Source organism: Marmota flaviventris, chromosome 3, assembly GCF_047511675.1.
Source record: "Marmota flaviventris isolate mMarFla1 chromosome 3, mMarFla1.hap1, whole genome shotgun sequence".
Taxonomy (NCBI): domain Eukaryota; kingdom Metazoa; phylum Chordata; class Mammalia; order Rodentia; family Sciuridae; genus Marmota; species Marmota flaviventris.
Genome location: NC_092500.1, coordinates 11,306,905 through 11,327,552, shown reverse-complemented (window position 1 = coordinate 11,327,552; position 20,648 = coordinate 11,306,905). Strand labels below are relative to the sequence as shown.

Sequence of the window (20,648 nt, the reverse complement as noted above, 5' to 3'; positions counted from 1 at the left end):
AAGGGACACAAGATGAAGAGTGGCTTTGGGGACCTCTTTGTCTTTTCTCTCATTGAATGGCAGGATACATTGGCTCTCGTGTATATATTTTTGCTTTGACATTGGATGTGGGATAGGGGGCTGGGGAGCACAGTGAGGAGGCATATGGTGTGTGTGTGTGTGTGTGTGTGTGTGTGTGCGCGCGCGCGCATGCACGTGTGCAGGGGATGGGAGAGAGAGAGAGACTGACTGACAATTTGGGAATGTTCTCAATGTCACTGGAACACAGTGGTAGCTGTTTTATCATCCCTGGCGTGTTCCTCTGGAACGATCTTAAAAGTCAGATACATGGGACAAGAACGGGTCTTTGGAGCTCATTGGTCAGTGTACACGCTTACTCAGGGGAAGTGAAGGCCCAGAGAGGCCACAGAACAAGGAAGTCCAGAATCCAGTCCTGGGTTCCAGACCAGTGCCCTTTCCATGCATGTGAGCGTGTGTGTGTGTGTGTGGTGTGTGTGCAGTGGGTGGGCATGCAGAAGCACAGAGGCCAGCGTGGGGTTCTGGTGTCATTGTCCATGGCTCTGTGTGTGAGGGGGCTGGTTTTCTCCCTGGCTGTGTGCAGATTGGGAGGGTGTGGTCTGAGTGTGTGTCCCTGTGCACAGGGGCTGTGCCAGGCTTAGCCAACTGGACTGGATGGGTGTGTGAGGAGGTGTGGGGTGGGGCCTCATTCTCTCCCACATTAGCAGCACTTCCTGGTGGAAGGAAGAGATCTTTCCAGCAAACTCCCTGACGCTCACTGGGGCCTTTCTCCTCCTCCCGTGGCTTTAAGCCCAGCTCACATCTCACACAACAGTTTTGTATTTTTAATGGATTTGTATATTTGTTTTCTGTTTTGTCTTTACAAGTTCCCTGCTAAATTTTAAGTCCCCCACCCACCCCATTTTTGTTTTCACAGTTTAAAGCTGGAAAAGAATTAAAAGAAAAATACTATCTGATTTTCTTGCAAGTAAATCCACTTATTATATATTTACATTTATTTATAGTTTGTGGTTTTTTTATTAAAAAAAAATCACCACTTGTTTTTCCTTTTTCTTTTGTAAAAAGAAACCTTTTTGCAGTGTCACTGTTGGACCCGCTGGGCCCCAAGGGGGCGCCAGTGAGTCTAAGGACCCCCAAGGGTCAAAGAGCCCCTTTCCCAGGGGTCTGGAGGCCTATGAGTTGGGGGTTCACTATCGCCCCAGGGTCACAGGGTGGCCCTGAGGGGAGGGGCGAGGAGGGAGAGCTGCTTTATATCCCCCGGGGGGTGGGTGTCTCCTGACCCCAATGACAGGAGCTTGGGGGTGGTGACCCCAAAAGGCTCACCCTGAGGGTTCCGGGGTTTCGGTGTCTCGGTAGGAGGCAGCCGTCCCTTCTCTTTCCCTTTCCTCGAGGCTAGAAGTCATCACAGTGGGTTAAGGACCATTAAGGACTGGGAACCTGGGGCTGGGCGAGCCCCTAGCGCACCCCCTCCAGGCACCTAACGGACAGGAGGGACCAAGGGCTCTGGTCACCTGGAGGCCTACAATTGCCCCATCAGTGCTGGGCGGAGCCGGCTCTTGAGCCACTGAGCATTCCCAGCGTCCCCAGGGCACACTCCCAGGGGCTCCAGGGACCTGGCAGTGACCACAGGCTCCCCTGGCCCCTGGGGGCCCCTGAGTCTCCACCCCGCACTCTCCTAGGGAGGCAGGGCCCGCTGGGGTTAAAGGGAACTGAATACTTTTGATTTTTTAAATTCTCCTGCAGTTAAAAAGAAAAAGAAGAAGGTAACAAAAACCCCTAATAAATACAAAGGGCATTCCTTTTCCTTCCGCTCCTCTCTCTCTGTCTGTCTCTCTCTTTGCTTTAATGTTATCTTGGTTCCCTTTTATTTTTTCATTTAAATTGGTTTTATTAAATGTTAAAATAATGGTACATGGGAAATCATGCATTTTCTTTTAGATTTATTTCTAGTTTTAATTGTGTATCCCTCACGCTTTAGGTTAGAGTCTGTCTTTCCTCGTTTATCTTTTTGCCTTTGTTTTGCTTCTTTGTTCCTCTTGTATTTTGTTCTTTTTTTTTTTTTTTAATTTACTTGCTCTTTTTTCTCTTTTTTTGTTTTGTTTTGTTTGTGTTTTTTGCCGAGGTCTCCCGGGGCCCTCCCCACCCGCGGCCCCTCCGCCCGCCCGTCCTCCCGCCCGCCGCCGCCTGGCCCTTCACACGGGCGTGGTCCGGCGGTTGGCTGTGTTGGAGTGGAGCGAGTCCTTGTTCTCCTTCTGGATACAGTTGTGGACCTGGAGGAAGCTGTTGTCCCTGTCCGAGTTGTAGGTGGCGGTGGGCGTGGTGGCGGCCTTCAGGGGGTCGCGGCTGAGGGTGTACATGGAGATCTCCGTGGACGGCAGGGTGTTGAAGCCCTTGACGCCCACGGGCGAGGCGTCCCTGGAGGGCGAGGGCTCGGTGGAGCGCGAGCTGGAGCGGCTGCGGCGCTGGTAGCGGTAGCGGTAGCTGGGGATGCGGGTGATGGCCGAGGCCTGGAGGTAGTCCGTGGCGCGGGCGGTGGCCCGCAGCTGTTTGTGGCGGTCGATGAACATGTGCACCGCCAGCACCCCGACCATCTCGGCGATGATAAAGGACAGGGCCCCGAAGTAGAAGGACCAGCCGTAGGAGTAACTATTCTTTTTGGAGTCGCTCTTGGAGGGGTCCCCGGCATTGGCAGATATGTACACTATGATGCCGATGATGTTACTAAGACCTGCGGGCACCAGGGGTGGGCGGGGGACCAGAGAGGATGGGTTAGTTCCGGAGGATGTGGGCCACCAGGCAGGATCACAAGGCAGGGACAGCTGGGTAGCCTTCCCTTTCAGTGATGCACAGGTGGATGGGTAGAGAGGGACACTGGCGGACTTCACTTTAATATTGTACCATCTAGAGGGGAAGGACGGAGAGACAGACACGTGGAAAGAGTGGAGAGGAGAGAGGTGCTGGTCATCGGATCGGGAATGACAATAGATGCTGTTTATTGAGCAGCCTTCTCTGCTTAGTGCTTCGTGAACAGTTGACAGATGAGGAGTCAGAGAGGTTAAGCCACTTGCTCAAGGCAGCACAGGGATTTGAAGCTGGTATAACAGGAGGTTGACTGGCTCTGGGAACCATTGCTTGCGTTCAAAGCCTTTGGCAAGTGAAGCTTTGTCTCAGTTTCCCCCTCTGTAAACTGGGGGTGATAGCAGACCTGACCCCTGAGGGGCCGTGGGGAGGGTTACATAAAGGAACACTCGAGGATGCTCTTGGCTCCTGGGACATGGTAAATGCTCCTCAGATGTTAGTCAGTTCTACTAAGTGGCTCATGACATGCTCCTTTTCTGGCCTCTGAGGCGAGTGTGACTGGTTAGAAGTCGGATTTGGGGACCTGCCTGCTACCACCTGGCTGGGACCGTGAGGGCCGGTCCTCCCTTCACTTCTAGGCTGGAGCTGGGCATCACGTGGATGGCCTTTTCAGTTTGCTGGTACTGGAGGGCAGAGGACAGGTGGGGACAGGCTCAGTATTTGAGAGGGCCCAGGATTTGAGCTGGAAAATGGTGGGAGGACGATGGCCTCTGGGCCAAGGGAGGGGGTGTTCCTGTGGGACTCCGAGGGGCTGGAGGTGGTGCCCAGCCGGGCCTTCCCCTGAGCGAGGCCTCGAGGTGCCCTGCCCTCTCAGTGCCTCTGCCAGGTCCTCCCATCCCGGGCTGGGGGGTCCTCTCCCCTCCATTGGGCCCAGGCTCCCGCCTGCCTGGCTCGTTGGCCATTACCTGCAGACACGAAGAAGATGCCGGCGCTGAGGATGATGTTGTGCCGGGTCTTGTAGAACTCGCTGGCTGCGATGCAGAGGCCACCCATGAAGAGCAGGATCACGCTCAGGATTGGGAAGATGCTCGAGGCCCTCACAGCCCCTGCGGAACAGGAGGGTCATGGGGGGAGATAGGCCAGGCTGTGAGTCTGGGGACCGTGGGGAGCCGTGGGAGGGCGGCCACACCAGGGAGTGGGAAGGAGAGTGAGCGCTGGCCAGTCCCCAGGTCTCTCCTGGTCTTTATTTTGTGAACTTCTATTCATCCATCAAAACCCAGCTCCAAGTCCCTCCTCCATGAAGCCTTCCCTGACTTCCTTAGGCCAAGTCATTAGTCTTTTCCTCTGTGCTCTGGGGCACGTGGGCACACTGAGGGGCAATGAGGTAGGGTTAGGTGACCACGTGGCTGGGTCTGGAATCTGGCTGAGGCACTTGCTAGCCTTGTGTAAGTGAGGGAGCTGGCCTCTTGTGCCTCAGTTTTCTTGTCTATAAAACAGTGATGGTAAGAGCACTGGCCTCCTGAGGTGGTTGTGAAGATTAAATGAGCTGATTCGGGTAATTCATTTATGAGAGAAAGTCCCTGGGAAAACAGTGACAGTTGTGACCATAACCACTGACGCCCCGCCCTCAGCCACAGGCCTCACAAAGCGACTACCCTGGCTTGTTTTCCCAGTACTTTTCTGTCCACCCAAGGGCAAAGCAGGCTCTCAGAAAAAGCTGGTCAAGTGAATAAAGGTGGGATGGTCCAGAAAGAGGAGGAAACAGACACATTTCAAGAAAAGAGGAGTAACACCCAAAATGCAAATCCTTGGGGATAAGGTAAGAAGGAAGGGCTGGTAGACAGGATGGGGAAGAAAAGGATATTTAGTTCTGTGTTTATTTTGAGGCGCTGGGATTGAGCCAGGGGCTTTCTCAGGCTCAGCAGGCCCTCCACCACTGAGCTGCACCCCAGCCCCCAAAGAATATTTCAATAAAAAGGGAGAAACGACAGAGGGCAAAGGCCACAGCTCCTGTGGGAAGAGGGTGCCGATGCTGAGGTGGAGGGGACAGTGGCTGGTGGCCAGGTTGGGGTGCCCTGGCAGGACCAGTGTCTGACTGAGGGCCGGAGTGTGGGGACCTCCACAAAGTGTCTCTGCAAAATCAACTATATATATTATCCAAATTCAAATAGGCAGTGAGGGACCACAGGATGGTGGCTGACTCCCTGTCCTGGGGCTGTGGCCAGGCAGGGCAGAGCCGATCCCAGCCCACCCGAGGCTATGGTGTGGGGAAGGATCTGCTTCAGATGCCTCTGTGGCTTCCATGGCTTCTGGGGACACTGAGTCATGTTAGGCATAGGGCTCTTGGCCAAGCCCAGGCCACAGTGACAAGAACTCCCCCCATCCCCTCTGTGGGTGGCAAAATGATCAAGAGGGATCCGTGAAAGACCACATCTATCTAGACTGACTGATGGACGGACTTCCTTCCTCCCTCCCTCCCTCCATCCTGAAATTGAACCAAGAGGCGCTCTACCACTGAGCTGCATCCCCAGCCCTTTTTATTTTTAATTTTGAGCTAGGGTCTTGCTCAGTTGCTGAGGCTGGCCTCAAACTTGCCATCCTCCTGCCTTAGCCTCCTGAGGAGCTGGGATGACAGGCATGTGCCACCACGCCCAGCCTATCCAGACTTTTCAAAGATGGCTTTAGGTAGTTTTATGTGACACGTGCTGTGAAGACCCTCCATCCCCTCCCTTCCGTCTACAGTGAAGTCTACGCTGCTCACTACTGCTATTGGTGAGAGAGAGAGAGAATGTGTGTGTGTGTGTGTGTGTGTTTGTGTGACTGTTTGTTGAGGGGGGAGACTTGAAGGAGGGTGGAGCTCTGCACTCAGATCTGCAAAGGGCAGAACCCAGCAGCACCTGTGGAAGCTAGTGTGAGGCCAGGTGTGCGGGCAGCTGGCCTGTGGAGCAGTCTTGGTGCCTGCAGGGGCGTGGCTGCTTGCACCCCAGGTCCTAGTGGGATGGTCTGTCCTGCAGGTCATTTCTAAGACAGTGTGCTCTGCCCCCAGCCTGATCCCCAGCACAAGCACCCCCGCACCCCACACAGGCAGAGACGCGCTCACCTTTACGAGCATGTGGCGATGGCAGGAGAAGAGGTGGAATATTTGTTAAGCACCCGTTCTATGTGGGGTCTTGAGCAGTCATCAAACACATATTCTGTATTTTCATCTTATAACAACCCTCAGAATGTGTTTTTTGTCCCAACGTGAGATGACAAAACTGAGGTTCAGAGAGGTGAAGTAACTTGTCCGAGACTACCCAGCCAGTGAGACTGGATTCCAATCTAGATGACCTCTGGGCTCTCCCTATATGACTTCTAAGGAACATGGAAAAGGTGCCGAAGGGTCTGGAGAGCCATGTTTTGATTTTAGTTGTGCTGCTCACTTGCTGTGTGGCTAAGGCAGGTACCTCACCCTCTCTGTTTTTCTCATATGTGAGATGTGGTGTGAATGATTAGGTGATTTCCAATGGTTCTTCTCTCTGCATGTAGATATGACTTCTGGCTGGGGAGAAGAAAGAGGAGGACAAAGAGGAGGACATGGCATGACTTCTGAGGGGCAGCAGTGCCTGCTCAGATGAGCAGGGCAGAGGGAGGCCAGAGCCCTGCAGGAAAGCAGGCTCTTCCTGCCCGTGGTGGGCCTGTGTCTGGCAGGCTGGACGGCACTGGGAGTGCAGAGGACCTCGCAGCAGCCCAGGCCGACCTTTCCAGCTCAGCTGCTTCTGCTGTGGGATCCAGAGGTCCCAATTGGGCCCTCCTGCCAGCAGAGGAGGGAGCCGGGGTGCTGCCTGTGTGTATGCATGGGTGTGTGCGTGTGTGTGCGTGTGTGCACGTGTGCAGTGAGGGCACAGATGTGTGGGTAAAGATGGAGGGAGGCAGAGGTAGAAGGTTGTGTTGCAGCCAGCAGAGGACAATGTAGAGGACACGGACCTGCGTTGGGAGGCAGGAAGCTAGCTCTAAATAGTGGCGGCCAGCAGGGAACACGGAAGATCCAGCCAGGCCAGCCTCTCTCAGAGAGGCCTCTTCACCAGGAAAGAGGAGGCCGGAGCAGCCAGTAAACAGCACTGTGCCCAGGGCTCAGACCCAGGCTGGGCAGGGGCTGGAGCTAGTGCCTGGGGACCTCTGTGTGGAGGAGCCTCTCGAGCCAGGTCTTTCTGCTTGGGGAGTGTCACACCTGAATTTAAACCCTGGATTTTCACTCACTGGGTGACCCTCGGACAAGGGTCTTTACCTGTCTGAGCCTCAGTTTCCCATCCTGTAAAATGGCAATAGTGGGAATAATAGTATCCAGCTCCCGGGAGCGCTGGAGAGCCGCGCCCCGCAAGCGCAGGCTGTGGACCAGCAGCATCTGCGTCCCTGTGGGGCTGGGGAAATGCAGATCCCAGGTCTGGTGGGTATCAGGGACTGAACCCAGAGGTATATAACCACGGAGCTGCACCCCAGCCATTAAATTTTTTTTTTTTTAAATTTACGGTCTGCTAAGTTGCTCAGAACCTTGCTAAGTTGCTGAGGGAGGCAGGCTTTGAACTCGCAATCCTCCTGCCTCAGCCTCCCGAGCTGCTGGTATTTCAGGCATGTGCCACCATGCCCCACAGAATCTGTTTTCAGGATATGCTCATGACAAGGTTTGTACATGCATAAAAGTGCGAGAGATGCCTTTGTAAGGATCAAACCGGGAAATACTGGGACCATGAACAACGCTGGAGGTGGACAGTGACAGGCAACAATTTTGATTATTTCTCAGGCTCCTCCAAATATCACTCCCCCACAAATTCCCAAGGAGCTCCGTGTGACACTCCCCTGTGTATTTGGTACAGAGAATTAGTGTATTCCAGGGACTTTTAAGCACTGTACGTACATCAATTCGCTCGTTCTCGTTACAGCCCTGTGAAATAAGTCCTTCAATCGCATCCATTATACAGAGATTAAAACTGAGGCACAGAGAGCCTTTTATCCAGGGTTTGTGAACTCAGGTCCGTGTCTGATCACAGTGCTCTGCTGTCTTTAGCAATCCTCTGAGCTCCTGTGGGATCAGGGAGGGCTTCCCCGAGGCAGAGATGTTGGAGCTGAGAGATGACTGTGCTGGGTCCAGGGGGCGCAAGGCTATGGGCAGAGCCGGGCGGGTCTGGGAGGTGTTAGGAGGCGGCTTAAGGTCTGTGGATGGAGAATGGAGAGAGAAGAGGTGGCCGCAGGGATGACTTCTAGATCTTGGACTTGCAAGCTGGAGGGTAAAGCAGTTTTTGAGACTAGAAGAGCTTCAGGCCAGGAGTGGGGGCAGGTGGGGGGCAGCTTGGCACATGGGAGTTGGAGATGCTCTGGGGATGCACCCACGGAGTGTGGAGAGGCACTGAGTGTCGGGGGTGGGCACAGAGCTGTGGTCTGGGCTGAGGCTGGACATTGGGACTCAGGGGCACACAGTGAGCCCTGAAGGCTTGCCCAGGGAGGAGCGGGTTAGGCCTGAGGCTTAGGAAGCCCCCATATTTGGTGACTGGCTCAGGAAGACTGTGGACAAGTCATGTAGTGTCCCTTGGCCTCCTCTTCCTTTTCTGCAAAATGGGGGTGAAAATCTTAACCCGGGTTTTCCTTATGGGGTTGTAGTATTTAAATAAGAACGAGGAAGTTTTGAGAGTGTAGAATGTTGGTAAACTGGGATTTATGATTCTCTCTGTTGGGAACCAAAATGAGGAGTAGGCAGAGTGCCCAGGAAGGAAGGAAGTGACCTCTTGCCCTTTGAAAGGGGTGGCCAGGGCCACACATTCCTTGCTGATCCTGTTCTTGTCCAGTTCCATTGGCAAATCATGGGATCTGTGTCCCAGGAGGTCCAGCCCCTGTGGCCACCAGGCTGTGACACTGCTCTTCAGGGTGGGCACAGTTGGTAGACGGCTACACCACAGGGACGAGGCCACCCTGTTCTTGCTCTCTGTCTGGCAGAGGAGGTGGGTGTGGCCAGTGGGGTGGGCATGGGGAGGTCAGCAGACCTGGGTTGGGATGGCTCTCCGTGCGACAGGAGTTGTGCTTCCCCCTCTCTGGCCTCTGGTCTTCACTCCAGGGGAGCTGGCCGAGGGGATTTCTAGGGCCCTGTTCATTGGGTGGTCCTGTGTCCTCAGACTAGTGCTCCAGAACGACCTGTGTCTCACCCCACCCTGAGCTCCGCGGCCTCAACAGCACGGGAGGGAGGTCCTGAGTCCTGGGCACCGTGTTCTGTTCTTTATGTCTGTTGTCCCATTTGGGATTTGATCCATTCCAATGGGACAGAATCGCAGATGGGCTGGGCGGGAGGACCTTTCTAGACTGTTGGGCTTCGCACCCTCCCTTCAGTCCTGCTCTGCTGAATGGTGTAGCCACACTGTGTGTGTGTGTGTGTGTGTGTGTGTGTGAGAGAGAGAGAGAGAGAGAGAGAGAGAGAGAGAGAGAGGGAGGGAGAGGGAAGGAAAAGAAAGGAGAGGAGAGGGAGGGAGAGAGAGGGAGGCGGTCCTCAGGGACGCGACAGGGCTCCTGGGAGAGGGCTGACTTCGTGTGCGCGAGGCCCTGGGTTCCATCCCCAGCACCACAAAAACCAAAAGGAAGACAGAGGTGATTGCCAGGATCCTGGGCTCGGAGATGGACTGCTGGGGTGGGGTCCTGGTCCCCCACTGACTGCGTGGCCTCTGTGCCTCACCTTTCCCATCTGCATAAGGGGGACACAGGCCATCTGAACCTCAGAGGGCAGTGGTGAGGGTGAAGTCAGATGGTGTCTCAGGCATGGGGCTGGGCGCAGGTCAAGGGCCCGCCAGCCTTTGTGGCTCTGCTGTTGCATATGGAAAGTGCCTGGCTTTGGGAGCCCCAGCTGTGCAGGGTGCCCAATGCTCGCCGTTCCCTGCTGTCTGCGGTGACAGGCTCAGGAGGGAGCCACCCGAGCGCCCTTCCCAGTGGTGCTGCCTAGTCCCTGTGCCTCAGTTTCCCCTCTGCTGTTTGGAAGTCATGAGCGCGGCCAGCTCCCGGCCTCCTGTGGGGAGGGACAGTTAACTGCTGAGCCGCTAGGACGGGCCTGGCCCCTGAGGAGCCCAGGAGGTGTCCCTTATCAGGACAGCAGAGCTTGGTGTCGCTGTTTCCGCTGGCTTTGGGCCGAGGTTGGTGTGTCTTCAAGGACACGTTTCCACTCATCCCTGAACCCAGCGGAGTGGCAGCGACCGGCCAGCAGTAAACAGACGGGCAGGGCCAGCACCTGAGGCCGGGAGGGCAGGAAGCGGCGCCTTCTGGGGAATGTTCTGCTCTGTTCTGTGGCTGCACCAGCGCAGAGGATGCCTCCTCACTGGGACGTGGTATTCGCTGCTGCCCTCGTTCTGAGAGGGAGGAGAACCCTCTGGGTGGCCCAGGGAGGGCAGCACCTAGTGTGTTCTCCCAGCCAACTCCCTGGCCTGAGCTGGGGACGGCTCTGCCCTGGATGGGGTTGGGGGAGGACACTCTATTTGTAGACTGTCCTCGAGCTGTTCACGGTCCAGTGGGGAGAAGAATCCATAACAGAAACCAAGATAAAACAGGGCTACAGAGCGGTCACCTCCCCGCCTATCCAGCCTTGCCCTACATTCGTGGACTCAGAGAGGGTCAGCACGGTCCTCCATCCTCCCAGCCAACTTCCGGACACCCCAGGGTTCTCTTTCTCTTGCACCCCTCTAGGCTGTGAGTGAATCCTGCTGCTGCACCGTCAGAGCATCCCAAATCTGGCCCCTTCTCAAGTCAGTCTCTGGACTGGTCTCCCTGCTGCCCAGGCCCTGTGGTCAGGTGTCCAGCAGACGCCAGAGTGACACTGCTAGCCTGGATGTAAGACCCCATCTGTCCTCTGCTCGTCACCCTGTGGGGACTTCCTACCTCAGGGAGACCAGGCCCCTGGCTGTCCCCAGCCTGCCACACCTCACACTACTGTCCCCCACCTGCAATGCCCTGCCCTCTGCCCCTCGCCCCGTCGGGTGTCTGCCACTTTTGCCGGGAGGACCTGGCTGCCCCCATCCTGGTGCCCCTGTCCTTTCCCGCCTGCTCCTCGCCCCGCGGGCTCCTTGCTGTTACACACGCAGCACCAGGTGAGGACAATGGTGACGCCTGCTGAGAGCTGGCTCCCTCTACCTGTGACCTGGGAGGATAACCTGATGGCTGCCTCCCTGGGAGCACACGGAGGCCAGGGGCCTTAACTAGGAGGTGGCGGGGCTGGATCCGAGTCCCTGCAGGGGTGCCAAGCCCCACATCATGTCCTCCAGTCTCTGATGGGTGGCTAGGTTTTGTGGGTTCACCCCAGGAGCCCCCAGACAGGTGGCAGCCGGCCACGACCTCTCTCTCTCACAGGTGTCTCTGTGGCTTCCCCAGGGAACACCTGTTGCGTTGGTCACCTGTCCTTGTTGCCAGTTGGTCTGTGAGTCCCTGAGAAGGGGCGGCTCCAGGGTGATCAGGGTCTCCCTCCTGGGGGCCTGGGGTGGGCTGGGGGATAGGCTGTGTCCTCCCTCCCTCCCGCCATCTGCTCACTTCTTTTTCTGGAGAAAATGTGACCCAAGTGTGTGACCTGCAGAGCAGGCCTGTGTGGTGGCTCTGTGTGAGGTCCCTTGGGAGGGAGTACGGCCCCTACCAATCCTCTAGCTCCAGGCTCTGAAGGCGGTGGGGTGGAGGCCAAGCCCACCCTGCCCTCTGCACTGCGCATGGTTTGGACCTGGAGTGTCCCCAGGGCTCATGTGCTGAAGTCTGGGCACTAGTTGGTAGCGGCATTGGGAGGGGGAGCCTGTAGGGAAGAGGCAGTCACTGGGCCTGTGCTTGGAGGGGTGTATTTATCCCCACTCTCCCTGGCTGCCCAGCCGCCCTGAGGTGAGAGTTTTACTCTCCCACATGGTCCCTGCCACGATGCCCTGTCCCACCCCAAGCCCACAGTGATGGGGCCAGCGACCACGGCCTGAAGCTTTTACATCATGAGCCAAAATACATCTTTCCTCCTTTGAGGTGATTTTCTCAGGCACTTTGTCACAGAGATGGAAAGTTGATCAACACAAATGGCCACAAGGCAGTGGATTTGGGGGTCTAGCATACAGCAGATGCTTAATATATGGCTGTGGAAAGGAACGGAATTCCTCTGAACCTTCCCCTCTGACTCCAAATCACATTAGGACAGTTAAGAAATACCAACTCCCATCTCCTGGGCAAAAACCACACGCGACATACGGCAACCTACGTACACACGCGCAGACACGTGAAAACACACCTGGGGCGGACAGACACATGGACAGGCAGGGACAGAAAGCAGAGCAGCACAGACTCCTCAGAGACACGCATGCTGGCGTGAAGGCGCTCCTGGTCCCCACTGTCTCTGCTCCTTAAGCCTTGGTGAATGAGGGAAGGGCCGTGACAGGCACAGCCCTGGGAGGGGACAAGGTGTGGTCACCGTCCCTTTCTAGGTGGGCAGCAGTAGATGGAGACCCCACCAGCCACACCTTTGTTGGGCTCCAGTCTCGGGGCCTCAGGGTGGTGACCAAGGGATGCTGTGGCTGTCCTCCCTGCCCTAGGACCCTACGTGGGACTCCTGCATTGGGGGACGCGGAGGGGAGCTCACTCCTTCCCTCGTCCATGGGATACAAGCTGGGGACCTTCCTTCCAGGTCCTCCAGGATGCACCGTGCAGTGCCTGAGGCTCGAGAGCAAGTGAGCCCCCCTTTCTTTGCCACCCTGGGTGCCCGCCTGGTTCTCTTTCCTGCCATCTGCCCCACCTCCCCAGTCCCACTGGGGAAACAAGGAGGGCAAGGTCATCAGGACACCGCACGCATGGGTATGCCTGCTTGGCCTCCTCCTCTTCCTGGCCTCTAAGTCTTGGCATCCTGGGGCTCAGTGTGTGGCCTCCTCTGTTCTCGCGGTGACACTCCCTTGGTGGGTCTGTGGCATCTCTGGCTTTAAATGGCACCTGTGTGTGCTGACAACTTGTAAGTCCAGATCTCTGGCTGGGACCTCCCCTGTGAGCCCCAGATGCAGCCTGCCCTGAGGGCCTGACACCTCCCTGGACCGTCTCCACGCCCCTCTCCCTTGAGGTGGCCAGAACATAGCTCCAGTCTCCACCTGAGGCACCCAAGGGCACTTCCTGGGAGTCATCCTTGACTCTGCCCTTGCCCTTGGCCCACACACCAGGCTTCTGGAAGTCCTGATCACAGGCCCCCCACAGGGCTTCCAGCATCTGTCCCCTGCCATCCGTCACTGCTGCCACCTGGGTCCACCCTTTCAGGGTCTCGTCTGGGTTATGGCCACAGCAGGCTCCTGTCTGCTTCTACCTTCATCCTATTGCGGTGTCTTCTGAATGCAGCAACCAGCGCCCTGCTCAAGTGAGATGGGTCCCTCCTCGGAGGAACCTCTACTTCTTTGTTACAGCACTTGCTCTTCTTCCTGCTAACACTTGGGAAAGGCTCGCTCACTTCACTCTTGTCTTAGGACCTCCCTTGGTCCTGTCCCTCAAGCATTTCAGGCCCGCATCTGCACCCTCGTTCCTTCTGCCTGGAACATTCGGCCCCCCTCATCTACCTGGCTCACTCCTCTACCTCCTTCAGATCTTTGCTCAAACCTTCTCGACCCCACTTCCACGCAGAATTCTGCACACCTCTCCTGCCTGATTCTCGACGATCACTCCTCATGGTCTAACATACTATATGATGAACTTGGTCATTTCATTCGTTGTAGACTGACATGTCTGGAGGACAGGCTTTGTTATTGTCCTCAGCCAGAAGAGGGCCTGACATGCAGGAGGCCACTCCATGAGGAAAGTGCTAGGGCAGGAAGAGGCTGTGCCCTTCACAGACGCCAGACTTCATCAGAAGTTGAAGGGCCCTGGGTCTGCACTCCTGGCCTGACTTGGCCTGGTCCATTTGTTTTGTCCATTTTTTTTTCTTTTAACAGAGCTTGGGACCACCCCAGAGGCCAGCAATGGGGGCCACAGGCATGTCACACCTCCGCTTCTCTGGGAGGAGAAGCTCCGGAGACATTGGGGAACATGGGAAATGGGCCCAACTCCCCTCGGAAGCTGTGCACGGACTGAGCCCGGCTCTTTGGGGAGACAGAAGGTGGCCTGATGGCTCCTCCCTATCCTGAAACCCACACCTTTGTGCACAGCCACAGAATTCAACATCTTGGGGGGAATGAATGTCATGTCTTTCGAGATTTCTCTCTGGCTGTCCTACGTACAAACGTCAGCATCCACCGGCCCTCTCTGCCCCTGCTCCATCTCACCAGAGCATTTAGCACCACCTGAGAGGTTTTATGTTTGCTGATTTATTTATTTTCTGTCTCCTTGCATTTGAGTGTGTACTTGATCTACTTTGTGGCTCCTCAATCCTGGGCATCTAGAACAGCGCCTGATGCATGGTGCGGACTCAGTGAGCATGTGGCGGGTGAATGAAAGAACACAGGCCTGGGAATTCCTGGGAAAATCACAATTTTGTTTTTAAAACTACATATATTCTGCTTCTAGTGGACTTTCAAACTTGAGGTCAGACACAGTGGGCAGGGGCGGGAGGAGCGGGTATGCAGATCCTGTGCCAGGCCCTTGACCTTCTTTCTCATGATGATGCTATTTGGTGGGTGATGTCCCACTTTTTCCAGTCAGGGAGACTAGGTTCAGAGAGGGGCAGGGGCAGCAGCTCAGGGCTGGGCTCACTCTACTTAGACTTCCCTCTCCCTCTCCAGCACCAGGACGCTGGGCCCCAAGGAGCCAAGGGGTCCTAGGAGCCACAGAACATTTGGCAAGGCCTAATGTCCCATGCCTGCACACCTCAGGCCTTGGGCCATTTCAGAGGGTGATAGCCCCCAGGGCACAGGGGTTGGAATTTTCGCAGGTCACACTGAAGGTCATCCCTGACCTTGGTAGCAGCAGGAGCTCTAGCGGCCTTTCTGAGCCCACCCGCCAGCCTGCAGCCCCTCTGAGTCAGAGGCAGGCTACTCACGGAAGGTCAAAGGTGGAGCTGTGGGCAGACAGGGTCTCTCGGTTGAAATCCTTTCCACTGTACTGGGTCCCTGCCTTCCTGGCCCCTGTCCTCCTCCCAGTCCTCTACTGTCCTCTGGAACCCAATGCACTGCCCTCTGCCAGCAGTTCCTTGCCTACCACCTACCCTGACTGGTGGCCATCCCCGCTCCCGCCAGCTTTGCCTGGGCTCACCATTGCCATGGCCAGCGTCTGGTCCACGCCACCTTTGCCTCTTGCTCGGACCACTGAACAGCACTCCAGCCTCCCTGAGGGTTCACTTGCTCTTATCACCCCCTCCTCCAGGGCGGCCAGGCTGCGCTTGCTACATCCATCCCCATCAACACCTAGAAGGGGGTCTGATTTTGTCCCCAGGCCCTCGAGTGCCTGGGCTGTGCTCCGATCAGCCTGGCTCCTCTCTGGCCGCAAATGGGGTGCATGGCTCCTCTCTAAGGCCTCTGCCCCTGCCTTCCTCCAGCACTCCTTCCCCAAAGTCCTTTTACCTTGCCCTCTTTCTTTATTCAGGGAAGCAGTCTTGGCCGCCTTGTCTAGGTGAGCCACCTCGGGGGAGCTGTGCCTGCACTTCGCCTACTGTGTCTCTGCCTTGGGACTGCAACATTCCGGGAGGCACCAGCTTGCTTTTTTGGCTTACCCTGGGATCCCCAGTACTGACAATGGTGTCAGCTCATAGTAACTGCTTGCTGAATACCTTGTGAGTGGGTGAATAAATGAGTGAATCTTTTGGGGTCTAACTCTCAGCTCTGGTGACATCTTCTTAGAGAGCCCTTTTAGAAAGACCTCTTCCGAGAGAGTTGGGGGGCAGGCTCCCTCTAATTCCTGTGTGAAACATAATTAGATCCAAGGATCTGTTTCCAGAAGGTTATGGCTCAGGGGCAGTGGCTGCTTCTGTCCCTTTCGCGGCCTCAGGCAGGGCAGGTGTACTGTGCCCCTGGGTTTGACACACCTGAACACAGGGCTGACTCAGGCTCCGCCCACCTCTAGGAGCAGCCCCACCCACCTCCTTGTGCCAAACCCCACCCACCTCGGGAGAAACCCCGCCTACCTCTGGGCCATCTGCTTCTTCCTCTGGAAGCCCTTGTTACCTGCATTGTACGCATGGCATTTGACCTTGACTTACTTATTCACTCAAACATTTACTTCCTTGCTCAGCAACAAAGTGCTTTATTGGGCCCCAGTTCCTTGCTGGGCTCTGTGCTCAGAGTCTTAGGGGGTGATGAACTGGAGCCAGCAATACTGCAGCCAAATGTGGAATGGAGTCATGTGCAGGGGAAGCCCACAGACGGGCTTCCAAATCAAAGTGGGGGGTCGGATAGGGTCTGCATAAACAGCGGGATCGGGGTTCTCCAGGAAAAATGATGCCATTCTTCCCTCTTCTCTTGCCAATCAGGTTAGAGTTTTGGAGAATGATAGGAACTTTCGGCTTTAAAAAATTATTGTTGCCGGGCGCGGTGGTGCATGCCTGTAATCCCAGCGACTTGGGAGGCTGAGGCAGGAGGATCAGGAGGATCGAAAGTTCAAAGTCAGCCTCAGCAACTTAGCGAGACCCTAAGCAACTTGGCAAGATCCTGTCTCAGAATAAAAATTAAAAAGGGCTGGGGATGCAGCTCAGTGGTTAAGCGCCCCTGGGTTCAATCGCTGGTACCCGCCCCGCCCCCCCCCCCAAAAAAAAATCATTTTTGTCATCTAGTCCAACACCAGCATATTATAGATCAGGTGTCAGCAAACTGTCAAACACAGGCTGCTGCCCATCGTTGTAAATAAAGTTCAGCTGGAACACGCCATGCTTATTTGCTTCTGTGTTGCCTATGGCTGCTTTTGCCAGAGCTGAGTGATTGAGTGATGGGGAGGTGACTGTGTGACTTGGAAAGTCAGACATGTTTGCTGTGTGGTCCTTTACAGAAAAAGTACGCTGACCCCTGTTATAAATGCTCAAGAAGTATTGTTGAGCTAAGTCCAATGGGACCTTGGGGATCCCACGTGGCTAATGAGAGTGCAGTCTATATACCCAGATAAACCAAACTCGAAGCTCTTCTCTCTTTAAGGAAACTGAGGCATAGAGCTGGCCGGAATTGCTATGGAAAGACTCCTGAATCTTTATTTTTCTTTTAATAAAAAGCATTTATTGAGCACCTACTAGATTCCAGGGTTGGTTCTAGGTGCTGTAATGAATGAGACAAATTTCCTACCTCAAGGTACTTCCTGGTGAATAGAGTGTCACAGGGTACTGTGCTCCACCAGGTGAGGCTGGGTCCAGCACTGTGGCTCGGGCCCTGGGTCACCTCTACGTCTGTGCCAGGCTGTGTCTCCTAGTCGAGCTGTTTCTGAGGATCCTCCCTGTTGGTTCTGCTCTTCCTGGGCCAGGGACTGTCTTTTTTTGTCCATCTCCGTCTCCTCATTACTGAGCACTGGGTCTGGCATACAGCAGGTGCTCAATCCACATTTACTACACCCCCTGGGCTCCTCTGCTAAGATCAGGCTTGGCAAGAGCTCCAGAGGTGTAACAGGTAACAATGACCAAGTGGCCCTTTTGGGACTTCCATTTAAGAATACTGTCTTGAGGGAATTCAGAAAAGGAAGTGGCGAGTGTGGTATGAGGTTTTCTTTTTCCCCTTTAAAAAAATAAAATCCATAAATCTCCGGGTGTTCCCTTCCTCCCTGTCCCCAGCTTCCTGGCTGACAGTGTTCCAATGAAACCCGATTCCAGGCTCACCTGTGAGCTGGGCTTGATGCAAGGAGTCATTATTGAAAGAGACAGGGCCGATCACATTATCAAATGTTTCCTGCATTTTTCATAAAAGGGATCCGAGGGGGAAGGTCACCACTCTGCTGTGGGGGAGGGGAGGAGGCCAGGCCTGGGAGGCAGAGGCAGGTCACTCCCGGGGAGGACACCAAACCTCAGAGCTGGTGTGAGAGCCTCTGGCTCTGCCGTCCCAGGTCTCAAGGACCCTCAGCTCCTCTCCGGGAAATCCCTTTCTCGGGAAGTTGGCAGCCTTGTTAGTTTTAGCTGATGCTTGAAGCTTTGGAGGCCCCTTGGGGCCTCAAAATGCTTTCTCTTGATAATATGTCTCAGGTGGATTTAAGATCACAGCTGTTACATCAGGATTTAACTTTGATTTGACTTGCGGGGGAAGAAAAAAAATGTCTCTCTTTTGCTTTTTTTTTTCTTTTTGTAGAAGTTCCAATCTGGCACGGTCTGATTTCCGCATTCAATTATGCAAGAAATATTTACTGAATTCTTAATGTGCGCATTGCACTGGGTTGAGACTATAAAGGTGGACAAGAAGGGAGGGTCCCTCCTCCTGGGGACCTGGGGGATTGTTACTCACATAAAGGAACCTACAGCTTGATAAAGTGCTTGCTCTGGGAACCCCTGGGGAGAGGCCCAGGGGAACTTCCTAGTGAAGGTGGTGTTTCCCTTGAGACCTGGAGATTATTGAGTAGGAGTTTGCCAGACAAAGAAGGGGAGGGAAGGGTGTTGTGGGCACAGGGAACAGCATGCACAAAACTTTGCCCTCCTAAAAGCTGGAAAGGAGCCAGGTGCAGATCTTTTTTTTTGCTTTCTGCTGTAACCAGGGCCTCTAGATAGACCTTTGGCTCTCTGACGGCTCAAAGCACAGGACCACCACCTGGAGGGAGATTGAAAAATTGTGTGACTCACGGAGGAAATATTCTGCTGTGTCAGCTTCGTAATCTGCATCCTCTGGGAAGTGATCGATCTGCTTGCACAGGCCTTTGAAGTTCCCTGCAAAGCAAGGGGAAGGAGCGCATGAGAACAGAGTGTGCGGGCTCAGCCCCTGCCCCTTCCGACTTCTTGCTCTTCTGAAGCTCACCCAAGCCTCCCCCTCCTTCCAAGGAAGGTATCGCTGCTTTGTCGTTTTGGACATTGGCCTGGTGGATCAAAACACACCCACCCGTAGCTCTGCGGAGAGGATCTAAAGCTAAACTTCAAAACCCTGCCTTCCATCCCTGGTCCCTGCGATGCAGCTTCTGGGGATTAGCTGGAGCTTGGCAGTGGCGGGGGGCTTGATTCTGGGCTGGGGACTGTGCTGGGGATGCTGCTGGTTGCTTAGTGGCCTGACTTGATGTCCCGGCTCAGCGGGGAGTCAGCCTGCATTTTGTATGTGAGAAGGCCGCACGTAGACAGCTCTCCAAAGAAGGCAGAGCCCAGAGTGATGTGGAGACGTTCCCTTGGCCCTTCCCCGGAGCTTCGAGCACATTCCCATCTGTAATTATGTGAAATTCACCCTGGGCCCCAGCAGCTCTGAGGCATCCAGGGGTTGAGGCCCCGCTGGGGGCTGGGCTCCCCTCACCTTCTTAAACTATAGCTCATTTGGCTCATTCTAAAGAGGAATGTTGCCACTCCATTTTCCAGATGTAAAGGTTGAGGCTCAGGGACGCTCCCTCATCTGAATAAGTACTTGTGTCCAGAAGAAGCTGCAATCAGGGTCCAAACAAAGGTCTTTTGACTCTAAATATTTCCACGGTGATTGCTGAGCAGTTGAGAACCTGCCCAGGGCCAAACTCCAAGGCAAGGCCCCAGTGGGCTCTCATCAGGGTTCACTGAGTGAATCAGCAAACCATTGAAGCAATGAATAGAATCCAATTTATAATCACCAGAGTGTCAGCTTCCGGACAGCAGGAGCTTTGGTCTGCTGCATGCGTGTGGTCTCTCAGCATCAGCGGGGGCCACTAATGCCTGTTAATGTCCTCTGAATGAGAAAAGAACAGACCCGAGCTGGGGTGGATGGCCAGGGCCAGATGCAGGCTCAGTGGTCCAACTGTCTGGTCAAGCCCAGCTTCCTGGACCTGACTGTTTTCTTGTCTGAAGGTACACACGGGGCTCGGAACCATGCCTGGGGCATTTATCCAGTCCTGGGGACACAGGTGTGAGAGAGCAACAAAGTTTAACTGTTCAGCCACTGAGGAGGGTCTCCTATGACAGGAGCCAGTGTTACCTAATGAGAACAGTCCTCAGAAGCCGTCAGTGGTTCACTCTTTTAGATTCCTGAGATTCCATATCTGACTAGGTGGGTGCAGGTTTCATCATGTGCCACGCATCCAAGAATTTTCAGACGGTGGTATCTAGCCCTGTACATCGAATCCATACAGCTCGGACCTTCCTAATCCAAATCCCAAAGACTCCCAAATCCAAAACTTTTGGAGTACCCACATGACACCCTGAGTGGCACTCCACACCTGACCTCCTGTGAGAGGTCAAGGCCAAAGCACTGGCCACAGAAAGCATCTTATGTACACAGTTACCTCTAGGTTACGTGTTCGTGGTGCAGATGACACCCAGAGGGATCTCATTATGTATATGCCAATATCCCCAAATCTGAAGAAGTCTGAAATCCAAAACACCTCAGGGGCTGAGTGTCTTGGGTAGGGGACACTTAGCCTGTACTTTAAAACGCGGTGTTCAGGCGTGTCATGCTTCAGACAGGAAGAGCAGCATTTGAGGTCTTTCTGGTTCTTAGTATGTGCTACCTGTTACAGAGAAGACCCCCTGGACCCCATTCACACATGGGCTGTCCCCATACCAAATTCACCTTCTTTTCTGACTTCAAGAAAAACAGTTCCCCAGAGCATGCTGGGACTTCCAGTCACTGTACTGAAGCTTTGTGGGGTCAAAATGGACCCCAGGGGCAGATCTCTTGTGTAAGTATTTGGGGCAGTCCATCCTCTGGCACAACTGCTCACCCCCTGCTGCAGCCCTCTGCCCTTGGCATCTGGGCATGGACAGGAGGCCTGGCCACCCCCAGCACCTATTCCCTCCATGTCCGCATCTGGTCCCCCGCCCCCCAGGAGAAGAGTCCTCCTACCAG

The 20,648-nt window shown here is 54.9% G+C and overlaps 1 protein-coding gene across 1 annotated transcript in view; it reads right to left on the bottom strand.

Moving 5' to 3' along the window:
• Nucleotides 1-2,210: 2,210 nt before the first annotated feature.
• Cacng2 (calcium voltage-gated channel auxiliary subunit gamma 2) overlaps nt 2,211-20,648 on the bottom strand; it is a 105,905-nt gene continuing 87,467 nt past the window's right edge. The window contains exons 2-4 of the mRNA XM_027929643.2: nt 18,482-18,565; nt 3,783-3,923; nt 2,211-2,746 (exon numbers count right to left, since the gene is read on the bottom strand). Of these exons, the coding sequence (XP_027785444.1) occupies nt 2,211-2,746; nt 3,783-3,923; nt 18,482-18,565 (761 nt within the window). The remainder of the gene's footprint in view (nt 2,747-3,782; nt 3,924-18,481; nt 18,566-20,648) is intronic.